Source organism: Indicator indicator, chromosome 14, assembly GCF_027791375.1.
Source record: "Indicator indicator isolate 239-I01 chromosome 14, UM_Iind_1.1, whole genome shotgun sequence".
Lineage (NCBI taxonomy): Eukaryota > Metazoa > Chordata > Aves > Piciformes > Indicatoridae > Indicator > Indicator indicator.
Window position 1 is genome coordinate 23,055,748 of NC_072023.1, and position 12,055 is coordinate 23,067,802.

The window sequence follows — 12,055 nt, forward strand, 5'->3', positions numbered from 1 at the left end:
TGAGCTGAGACAGTTTAAACAAGGAGCAAAAGAGAACCTCTGGGTACAGATTTGTTTAGCAGAACAGGCAAGGTACAAGTGCTTAGAGGTTTTTAGGCAACTGCAGTTGAAGAATCAAAACCTTTCTGGAACTGGAGGGCTTGAACACTGTTAGTGAGAGCTTTTAAATATGCTGTGCAGAAAAATAATTCATTGGACTTGAGGCAAATACAGTAAATATGAGCAACTGCAGCTGAAAGAGAGAGAAAAATAAGGAACCTGGTGAGGCAGGTACTTTGGGTTGTTATGTACCTTTTTGCAATATTACAGTGCCAGTGTGAAATGAACAGCAAGAGCTAGAAAGCTGAAGGTAGGTTTTGCTCACAGTGCCAAATGTGTCAGTGGCATTACAGCAATGTTTAAGGCAGGAATTGTCATGACTTTAAAAAGAAAAAAGTGGGGGAGGGAGGTTGAGGGAGAGCATGGCTTGCAGCTGCATCCTCATGGTGTTCTTCCTTAGGCTCTGCATTGACGTCACAATGACACGGTGAAGCCGAGGACAGGAGCTGGGAACAGTTCTTCTGCTTCACTTTTGATAACTGAGTGAATTTGTCACCACTCTGTTCGTTCCAGCATGGCTAAGAGTGCAGAAGTGAAGCTGGCGATCTTTGGTCGAGCTGGCGTGGGCAAGTCAGGTATGTCTGGTGTCTGGTTTTTATTTTTCTTCAACTTGTCATCAGGTAACTTTTTGCTCCCTCTGTGCAGACAAACTCTGTTCAAAAGGACAGCTGTGATCTTATTCTTGTAAGGGAGGTCAGGATCAGGCCAGGAGTTCTCTCTTCCTTGATTTCCACAGTCTTTTCTCCAGGTTCTCCAGAATAAAAAGTACATTTATAATTAAAAAAAAACCCCACAACTGAACAGCTTCCCACCCCAGCTCAGTCCCACTTCTCATGAAGTGAGTGGCAAGATTCCTCTTTTCAATTGGAACAGAATTAGTAATATTTAATTTGTCTCTTCATAGCTTGTGCAAGATGAAGGTATTTGTACTATGCTCCCTATCCTCTAAGATGATATCCTCTGTTAAATATTGGATTACTTCTGTAATAGCTGTAATTCTGGTTGATTTCAAGGGGAAATGTTAAACTGAGCAAGTCAAGGACTTTTTATTCTCAGTGCTCTCTTGGATTTACACTTTTACCAGGAAACCAAGGAAATAATGATGTGTAAAGTTTGCATATGGAGAGATCTTTTGAAAAATAAACATAGTCTGGTGAGTTCATATGGTAGAAACACAAGGGCTCTCCATAAAGATTAAAAATCCATTTCTACAGAGAGCCTTGCCTTTGGTGAGACAAGGAGCATAACGCAAGGGTTTCAAGTAGTTTGGGGGGTTGCATTAACTTGACAGCTGCAAGACCATTCTAACATGTTGTTGCACCACAGGGGTGAGGAAATAAGGAGACTGAGTCTCATCATGCTCCTATGCCAGTTGGGGAATTGGAAGATAGTGTTTGTTTTAGAGAAATATGCATAAGAAAAGCCAGGAGGTAGGATGTGCTGCTGAGAGCATTAGGCTAGAATCTCAGCTGCTGTCAGCCAGCTCTGGTTTCCCGAAGCATTAGAATAGTATTTTGTATTAGAATTGCCAAGGTTCTGGCTCGTAAACGTATTATAGTTTCATTAACTTCAGAACAGTTTGTTTATAGACACACATGCAGCCAGAAGGTATTTTACCAGAACACTTACCAGTGAGGTAGCTCTGTTAGCCTTCAGGAAAAAAGGCGTGTGTGAGGCAGAGGTTGTTAGAGATTGTACTGCTTCCACAAAGGCAATGCAGAATGAATTTTACTTTTTTTTTTTTTTTTTTTTTTTCCAATGAAGTACCTGAGGGAATGGTGAAAATATAGTGGGAGAAGTTTAAGTTGTTCCTTCTGCCCTGCTGCACTCACCCCATCCCTCTTTTGTATTTCACTGTCCTGTCCAAGTTTTGCAAGTAGCTTCAGTGGTTCTCCTTCTGGTTTGTCTTACATTCAGTTGATGCTGTTTGTGATGGTCCAGTCCTCGGGCTAGATTCAAAATAATGCCAGAGGATGTGGAAGTTTTTGCAGGAAAACTGAAACACTAAAAGACCTCCCACTCCGATATTCCTAATAATTTGAGAGCTTATATTAAAAACAAACTACAAAATTACCAGTTAAGTGCTCAATGAAAATGCCTCAGCAACACAGGATCAGGCTTTTTTTACCTGTTGCATCCCTTTTGTAGACCTCACTATAGTAGGGTTTTATGGTAGAAATATTTTCCTGTAGTCCTCAAACTGTGTGGGAGATAATTTTCAATGAAAAGCTAATAAAAACATCCTAGTCCTTCGGAGTCCTCCTCTCTCTTTTATGTTTTTTCTCTCTTTGAGAGGAAGTATTACATAAAATGTGACTAAGACCCTCCCATTTTGACTGTGACCACACATGTGGGTCTGAGTGGAAATGATGGCGCAAAGAAGTGGGCAGCACAACAAGGTGAACTTAAGGGGCTGGAGAGACAACACAATGCTGTCAGATACCTCAACAGAGCAGTAACTGTGCCTCCCAGAATCTCCAGCTTGCTTATGAAAACCCCTCTTGTATGTTCCCATAAAAGGATCCAGTTTCAGCAGCTCAGCCAGCTCCAGAGAAATCAGTGAGTGTGAGGCGGGGGGGAGGGGGTGTGTGTGTCTGAAAATACCTCTATGCCTGTAGCCAACAGTAGCAACAGTGGGAGCTGTGAAAATGCTGTTACACCTTTGCTAAAAGCAGAGCTGGACACAAAGTACAGCTAGCTGGATTTGGTGGGTTGCTCCACCACCATAAGGGTGGTGAGACACTGGAACAGGTTGCCCAAAGAGGTGGTTGAAGCCTCATCCCTGGTGGTTTTCAAGGCCAGGCTGGATGTGGCTGTGAGCAACCTGATGTAGTGTGAGGTGTGCCTGCTCATGGCAGGGGGGTTGGAACTGGCTGATCCTTGAGGTCCCTTCCAACCCTGACAATTCTGTGATTCTGTGTGATTCTGCTAGATTAGTGTGGCTAGTGTCTTTTTTTTTTTTAATTTTTTTTTAGTGTATCCCTGCAATTCCTTGTCCCTGTGACCCGTTTGTGATGAGTTGTTGAGACAGGATCCTGTAGCCATTGGTTAGCAGAGTCATCTTGGCCAGACAGCTGAAAGATAAGCCAGACTCTAGAAGCAAGAATGCAAGGCAGGATGCTGGAGCACACTGTATTCATGCAAAGAAAAGGAGACATTGGGTGATAAATAAGGCCACCCTAGTTGCCAAAAAGCCATGCCAAAATGTGGTCACTGGCTTGCTTTCTTGGCTCATCTTCTTTTGCTGAAGAAAAACCAGGCATTGGGTTCTTAATCTGGAAGTGGCTTCACCACCTGATAGCATCTGTGAAGTTACAGACACATATTGTAATGTCCTGGAAAGGCTTCTCTTCCAGTTCTTGACCGCTGCTTTGGATCAGTGAGTCAAAGGAGCTGTGAAGAAAGGAGTGTTGTGCTTCAGGACGTGTGGAGGATTAAAGCTGGCCCTTGTGCACCATGAGAGTCAATAGAACTGTTACCCTTACTGAGCTGAGGAGCACCCTAATCTCATCATTAATACTAGACAGCTGTTTAATGGGGTACAGGATTCCTTTTTCTACTCTATAGTTGCTTCTGACTAAGCCAAAACTCTGCAGGTAGGAGGTGGGGATGTCAGAATAATGATAGCATCTCAAAAGAAAGCAAAAATAAAAGAGTTAAAAGCAAGGGAATACAAAACTTTTCTCTACTTTCTTGCTGCTTGTCAAGTTTCCGTGGTTGAAAGATTTGAAAAACAAATGGGAGTAAAGCAAGTCTGAGTGTGCTCCTTCCTTGCCTGGTCTCCTCCCTCCTGCTGGAGAAGGCCAGCAGAATTGCTGATCAACAAACCTGTCCTCTTTTGGTGTTTATTTAATGTAGACTTAATGCTTTCAAATAGAGAAGGAGAAGCAAACTTACGCAGACAGAGGCAGGTAAGAGTGCTCTAGTAAGCCACTTAGTTCAGAATTACACTCAGTAGTAAATCACTAGGCAGCTCATCTGGGCAAGCTACCTGGGCAGGCTCACCAGGTATGAGGATCCCAGCCTGATCTTGTGCAGTGGACTGGCTGCTCCACCATTCGCCCAGTTCTTATGGCATAAAAATTGGATAAATATTTGTTTCAACTAGCTAAAAAAAACCCAAACCAACCCAAACAAAACAAACAAACAAACAAAAAGCCCCAAAACCCAAACCAACAACAAAAGAGCTGAGGATCTCTGCCTGAGCCAAGGAACACTTTGCTGCTGCTTCACTTGGGAAGAAGAGGAGACACTGTGGGTGGGAAGGGACATTCTGAATCCCTGCTATAGATAACAGGGCTGCACCTCTTAGTTTGGGCTAGAGTCACTGAGAGGAGGAGAGAGCTTTAAAAATATTTTTTTCTTTATGTCCAAGAGGAATTTGGAGAGAGTGGAGGATTAAATATGAAGTGATTTAGCTAAACACTGCTGATTAAATTGTTCTTCTGCTGAATCCCGCAGCTTCATTCCTATGGTAACAAAAGTTAGAATTTCCTAAAGATCTCCTTTTCAAAATACAGCAGTAACAATTAATAGAGACTTAAAGGCCTTGTTCTTCCATGTTGTCACAAGGTACATCATGTGCCCAGAAAGCTAAAGAGAAGTGAAAATATATGAACCAGGAGGAGAAGAGAAGGGCATGTACTGGATAGCACTGCATGGTTGATGCTTTTCCAACTCATAATTCAGTTGACTATGAATACTCAAAATACTTCTGCTTAGGAGCCTTTCTATTTTGGCCAAGAAGAGGAGAAAATGTCCAGCTGCAGCATATGCTATCCAGCTTGCCTTTTTGCTCTCTGTGTGTCAGGCTGAGTATTCCAAGTTTCTGTGTGCCCAGCCATGGGCAGTTCTCATTGTGTCTAGATGAGCTGTGCAGATGCAGCTGTGGTATGTGGCATGGAAGTGCGTGTGGTTCCTACTGGTGCTTAAGCATACTAAAGATAGGAAGATACTAAAGCTCCCTCAGTAAATGTGTGTCTGCTTCTAGGCAGCTATGCAAAACATTTTCTTGTGCGATCAGGTACGTGAGACATGGAGCTCTTGTCACAGCAGTAGCTCAGATGCTTGCATTTGGGCAAGAATCTCAGAATCCTGGAAGTTAGAAGGTGATGAGTAAAGTGGCATCAGTAAATACCATCCTGCAAAGAGCCTGCCCCATCTCAGACATGAATCATAGAATTGTCATGGTTGGAAGGGACCTCAAGGATCAGCCAGTTCCAACCCCCCTGCCATGGGCAGGCACACCTCATACTACATCAGGTTGCTCAGAGCCACGTCCAGCCTGGCCTTAAAAACCTCCAGGGATGAGGCTTCCACCATCTTCCTGGGCAACTTGTTCCAGTGTCTCTCCACCCTTATGCTTAAGAAATTCTTCCTAACATCCAATCTGAATCTACCCACTTCTAGTTTTGCTTCATTTCCCCCTAGTCCTATCACTACCTGATATCCTAAAAAGTCCCTCCCCAGCTTTCTTGTAGCCCCCTTCTGATACTGGAAGGCCACAAGAAGGTCTTGGAGCCTTCTCCTCTCCAGACTGAACAGCCCCAACTCTCTCAGTCTGTCTCCATAGGAGGGGTGCTCCAGCCCTCTGCTCATCCTCATGGCCCTTCTCTGGACATGTTCCAACATGAAGAAGATCTCACCTGGATTTGAAAGTTCCTACAGAACAAATTCAAACAGCAGGCAAGCCAGAGAGGCCTGCACCCAATCTGTGTTTTCTTTTCATTATTTGGGAATATGTCTGAAATGCAGTACCAGTCATCTCTTCCCAGTTGTAAAGTCTGGGCATATGGGGAACAGCACCGAATTCAGCATCACTACTGCACCACTCCAGCACCCCTCTATCAAAAAAAGAGTGTGGATTACTGGGAAAGAAGCCCATTTCAAAGTGATTTTCAGCTCCACAAATCCCTGCTCATATGTTTTCTCCCACTGGTTTCATTTCAGGGACTTCGGGTGAGGAAACATGAGTTATTAAGGAGTGATTAGTCATCAAGCTCACTGCTCTGCTACTGAGGCAGGGAAAGCTACCACAAAAGCTTCAAAGTCCATGCTATGCCAACTGATGTATCTAGGGGGGATTGCTGTAATAAGGTGCCTCTGAAATCCAGAGATGTGGGTGGAAGGAGACTGGATTTTATGTTTGAGGGGGTGGATTTTTGTTTGTTTGTGTTTTGGTGGGTATTTTTTGTTTCTACACTGCTTGCTTTTACACCCTCTTTGTTCTTAAGAACAGCAAGGACAGCCAGATGCTTAAGTGATTATTCAGTGATCAAGCTTCATGCCTACTGTATCAATTATCTCCTAATACTTTGTTGGTAAAGTATTTATTAAACAATCCTACTTTTTGCTTCCTCCTGTTCTACAGTTTCCAACCAGGTACAGGTTCAGTAAAGGTACTGTACGTGCTAACAGAAATGGAACAGCAATTAGGGGACTCTGGGTGAGGTGGAGTTTTTCATTATTCTCCACCAGTGATGCAAATGTGTCACACTGGAGCAGATAATATTGCAAGCAACCAGTTGCATGAACATGACCTTTCCATACTGCTGTCCAGTAGATGACACTGATGCCTGTGTGGAGGGTATGATACCTATATGGAGGGTGAGTCCTGGGCTCATGGACCAGTGACACAAATCACTCTCAGCTATGAGTGTGTGGCCCTGAGAGTTCTTGCCATGCCATCAAGGAGAGGGACTGCTGTTGTAATGGCCCAAGCACATGCATTTTTGGCTAGGCAAACTGTGCATCAACCAAGTACAGGACCCTGCTGGGATCAGCTCTACCTGTGGGAATGCCAAGGATGCTGCTTGGAAAAGCCCTACTGGCCTTGCCACACAGATACAAGCTTTTTGTCAGCAGCTGTGTGACAACCAGCCTTTCTTAGACTTTCTCAACACTGCATGTATTGATTCTTGTTATGCTAAAAGTGAAGAGAGGGAGCACCAAGAACTTGGGCTGGACACAAAAGCATTTGCTCTGGGTGGTGAGATGATCTACTTGCGTCTGTTCCTTTCTCCCTTTCCTCTTCTTGTTTGCCTGTCCATGGTTCACTGTAGCCTTGCCCTTGATGTAGAAAGCATTCATGCTCAGCTCGACATTTGATCTTCCTTCTGGCTAACCAAGAAATAACAAAATGCAGAATTCCTCTAACCAAATGCCAACATTGTTCATTCAAGCATAGCTGCCTTCCCTGTTCCATCTCATTTAACCACATCTGACATCGGCTCTACCTGCATCCCCTCTGAGCAGCTGGTGGCAGCTGTTAGAGCTAAGACTAGCCCTGCTGTTCTTTGTTTCTGTTTAGGTTGGGCTAAATATAGCCTGCTGTTTGATTACCAGGGAAGGAATGCCAGGATTCAAGATTTATGTCTGCAGCACAGATTTTTCTCCAGGCCTGGGCCCAGCCACCCCCTGCAGCTCTTGCCTTGATAAGAGAGCCATCCTGCCCACTTCTGTCTCCTGTGGTCATTGCAAAAGACAACAGAGAATCTTCCTGGAGGAATTCTAGGAATCCTTTGCCAGCTTTTACTGCAAAGCCTTGCAGTGTTTTTGGCTGGTCTGCTGTTCCCTACCAGCTCACTCAATGGACTGCTACCTCCCAGGCTGCTGACCCTTTCAGAAATGCTAAGATTTTTATTCTTCCACAAACTTGTTCTTTACCTCCCTGATATCTGCGGTCCTTGTCTACCCCTTGCCTTGCATATACTTTCTTTACTTCATTTCTTCTCTGCTGTTACCCTTCCCTTTCTTCTTGCCAGTTTAGTACTTGTTCCCTAAAACCTGTATGTGGTAGAATCATTTCTGCTTTGTACATTACATGAAAACTTTATATTTACAGTTGCTGTCTCATCCTCCTCTATTAGTGCTTCCTCCCATCTCTGTTTCTCATCTCCAGCTCATTTGTTACTCTTTGCCAATACTGTCAGTGCATCATTAAAGGCTCAGTGCATGAGATCCAGGTGAGATTACCTGGCAGCAGTGATGTGATGTGGCAAAGAACAGCCACTCTGAAGTGGTGCCTACTGGCCTGGAAACCATTTCCTGGCTTGAACTTTGAGGATGCTCCAAGATTTGACTTCTCCAGACAGTCATTGTGAGAAGTCAGCTTCACACTGGCTGAAAAGGGAAGCAGTGTGCATCTTTACATAGCTAGCCTTGATCATGGAAGTGGATAAATTCACCTGGTTTGGCAGAGAAGGAGAAACAAGTTACATCTGTCTTCCCCAAGCAAACTTCCTTCTTCTGCATTCATCTTTGTGCTACTCTTACAGCTTTTGTATTTATAGCACCCAAAAAAAAATATGTAAGTATATGAAAAGCTTCAAACTGCCTTGAACTAGGAGGATCAACAAAACGCTTTAGACTGCAGCTGAGCTGTGGTTACAGGGCTGTCATTAGCTGCTGTTGGCTGAAGGTGTTTATACCCTCTCACTGCATGCCTGGCAGGCACTCCCAACACTGTGGTGAGCAGGAGAGTGGAAGAATTGCTTTAAGATAGCAGTGGGGAAGGAAACTATGGCATCCTCATGCGTTTGCTGCTTTTATTCCAAGCCTGTGTTTGCTTGTTATTAATGACAGTTTGTTATTATACCCACTGCTGCAGAAGGCAGTTGCAGCTTTGGGAGAACTCAACCCTCATCCTTCCTTCCCTTTCCATACACAATTTGAGGGGCATTGCCCCGTGGCCACTACATCAGTTATGGGAGTTCCACCTCACCAGCTCTCAACCTGGGGACAAGAGGGACAGGGATCAACTGGAGAGAGTCCAACAGTGGGCTGCCAGGATGATTGAGGGACTGGAGCTTGTGCCCTATGAGGAGAGGTTGAGAGCCCTGGGGCTTAGTCTGGAGAGGAGAAGACTGAGAGGGGATTTAACAAATGTTTATAAATATCTGAGAGTTGGGGGTCAAGAGGGAAGGGACAGGCTCTGCTCAGTTGTACCCTGTGATAGGACAAGGGGCAATGGATAGAAACTGCAGCACAGAAGGTTCCACCTCAACATGAGGAGAAACTTCTTTACTGTGAGGGTCCCAGAGCACTGGAACAGGCTGCCCAGAGAGGTTGTGGAGTTTCTCAGGAGACTTTCGAGACCAATCTGGGTGTGTTCCTATGTGACCTGTGCTAGATTCTGTGGTCCTGCTCTGGCAAGGGGTTGGACTCTGGAGTGATCTCTGGAGGTCCCTTCCAACCCCTAACATCCTGTGATCCTGTGCTGTTTAAACTAATATTTTCTTCCATTTGCCTCAGATTAGCACAAGTCCCCTGATTTTTTTTTTTTGACTCCTACCTCTTCTCAGAATCAGAAAAATAACTGAGAAGGGAGGTGCATCTCTTTCTATTGCCTTTCATAATTCAGAATGGGAAAAGTACTTTTTTTATGATCGTTTCCCACCAGGCAGAACATTCACACTGCAGGAGTTAGTTTCTAATGCATTTGCCATGTAGGTGTTGGTAAATGCTATATATCATGGTAGCAACACTGTACATAACTCATTTTCTATGCATACAGTATGGAAAGATGAATGGCAAGAAAAGCATGAAGCCCTGGGGAAGGAAGTAGTAGATATATTAAACATATGTGCAGCTTTAAAATGCCACAGAATTTGGCTGGAGTCCCTAGCTGCCTTTCCAGAAATGTTAGACAGTAGTCTGCACACAGGAAAATGAGAGAGTATGTTGAAAACATCAAGGCTGGTTTTGAAAGCACACAAAGCTCCTGATGTTCACAGGTTGGTTTACTGCTGCTGCTCAGGGGTCAGCAGAAAGGAAGCTGCAGAGAAGCAAGAGCAGAGGCCTGGGGCAGCAATGCATTACTGTGTGGGAACTGTTTAGGTAAGTGGCTTGAAAAGTTTTCAAGCTGGAAGGATGCAACTGGATAGCACATAGGATATACTCTCCCAGGGAGGGAATTTCTTTGGCACTTGGACAGCAACTCTAGCTTTCCAGAGGGCTGTGGGAACAAGGGCCACCACCATGACCCTCCTGCGAGGCATGTCACCATGACTATCCTCAAGTGGCCAATATGGAGACTAAGGCAAAGAAAGGAGGAGCCTGGTAGTCTCAAGTCACCAAGGGAATTGTGACTCAGGCATTGCACAATCTTCTTTCCATGATTTCTCCTCAGGGCCAGGGCTGCTGAGATCCAGTCTGCAGATGGCTCCCAGACAGGCAGTAGTCACCCAGCATCTGAACCCCAAACCCATATAGGCCCTGAGGGATCCTTATGACCATTTATGGCCCATTAATTATTGACAACAAAATAAAGAAGTGAAATAACTTTTATTTTCATTAAAAACATGTTTGGCAATCCTCTCTTCCACTACTTAAGGGCTTAATTTCCTTTTGACCCACTGGACCGCAAGCATAGAAGGAGCTTGTCTTTACCTTCTCTCTTCCCTTCATGCAGCTATATTTGCCATCCAACTCTTAGTGTAGCTACAACACAATCTGTGTTTGCACAATCCTGCTCTAGAGGGCTGCTTTTTGCTTCAGTGCCTTATCTCTGTGCCTGCCATGAGAAACAAAATACCCACTCCCCACAACGGGGGGAAGCCACTTACGCAGAGCTGTCAGCCATGATCTTTCCCTGACCTACTCAGCAATTGACCTGTGCCCTTGAGAAGCTTTACAAATAAGAACTTCAAGTCTGACATTTGGAGCAGGAAAGTGCAAGAGAGAATGTGGAAGCCAAAAAACCAGAGTGGGCTATTTATTCCTTCACTGAAATAAGGCTGCAGAGTAAATAGAAATATATGGAAGAGTCACCACAGAAGAATGTAGTATTAGACCCCTAAGAGAAAAAAAACCCACAGACAAAACAGCCTCCCAAACCCCATACTCCTCTAAATGTGGGGCATGGGAGTATGAGTGCCAAAAGAAACAACTTGTGTCAACCAACCTCAGTGGCAGAGTCTGTGACACCAAGCACTGCTGCTGAACCCAACCAGATGGTGATGGTGCATGCACTGGAGCTGACCTCCAATGTGAAATAATGTAATAGTGATGAGCCACAGCGTGAGTTTGTCCTACAAATCCATGCCTGTTAGACCTATTGCCAGGCAAAGTTTATCACCAATGAAGAAAACATGACTCTATCACAAGATTATCCAAGAAGGGAATATCAGAGTTCTTATTCATGTATGTATTGAGGACAAACTTTGCCACAGCGTGAGTTTGTCCTATAAATCCATGCCTGTTAGACCTGTTGCCAGGCAAAGTTTATCACCAATGAAGAAAACATGACTCTATCACAAGATTATCCAAGAAGGGAATATCAGTGTTCTTATTCATGTATGTATATGCCCTTCAGTGACATTTGGTCTTGTACTCATTCTGGCAGTGGGTGCCTGCTTACCCCAGCTGAGCATCTAGCCACACAAGCTTCTTTACAAAGCTGGGTGTGTGAACTGGGCTGTCCACCTCTCACTGCTGTGCTGTGCCCACACAAATCACCTTTCCCCTTGCTGCAAGAGGGATCTGAGAAATTTGTCTTGTTTCCTGACCATGGTCAACAAATTCAGTAAAGCAGGAGGATTGAGAGCTCTTGTAATTCACACCATAGCAATTGGAAGTGCAGATGTGGCCCTTGTATCCACTCCTGTTTGTTTATGTTTACCTTGCTGATCAAATTACAAGAACAGGGAGCACAGCAGTTTTCCCATAAGGATGCAGAAGCCTGAAAGAACAACACCTGCATCTGAAGAGCTGCAGGCAGAAAGGCTGGAGGCAACAAGAGGCAACTTTCTCCAGGACACAGCCTACTGCATTTTAATTATCAAAGATTCGTACATTCTGTCTTATTGATGACTTTGTGACTGAAGAAATAGGCTTAGACATAGAGCTGTGAGTAATGTCACTAGAGGCCAGTGGGCTGGCAGAGAGCCATAGGCTGGCCTTGGATGGAAAACAATCCAAACTGATCACAGGTTTAATCAGTTAGAACTGTAAATCA

The 12,055-nt window shown here is 44.4% G+C and overlaps 1 protein-coding gene across 2 annotated transcripts in view; it reads left to right on the forward strand.

Annotated features, from left to right (window-relative positions):
- Nucleotides 1-613: 613 nt before the first annotated feature.
- The window catches only part of RERG (RAS like estrogen regulated growth inhibitor), a 140,193-nt gene continuing 128,751 nt past the window's right edge, over nucleotides 614-12,055 (forward strand). For both annotated transcript variants that reach the window (XM_054386553.1, XM_054386554.1), the window contains exon 1: nucleotides 614-674. In XM_054386553.1, coding sequence (XP_054242528.1) covers nucleotides 614-674 — 61 coding nt within the window. The remainder of the gene's footprint in view (nucleotides 675-12,055) is intronic.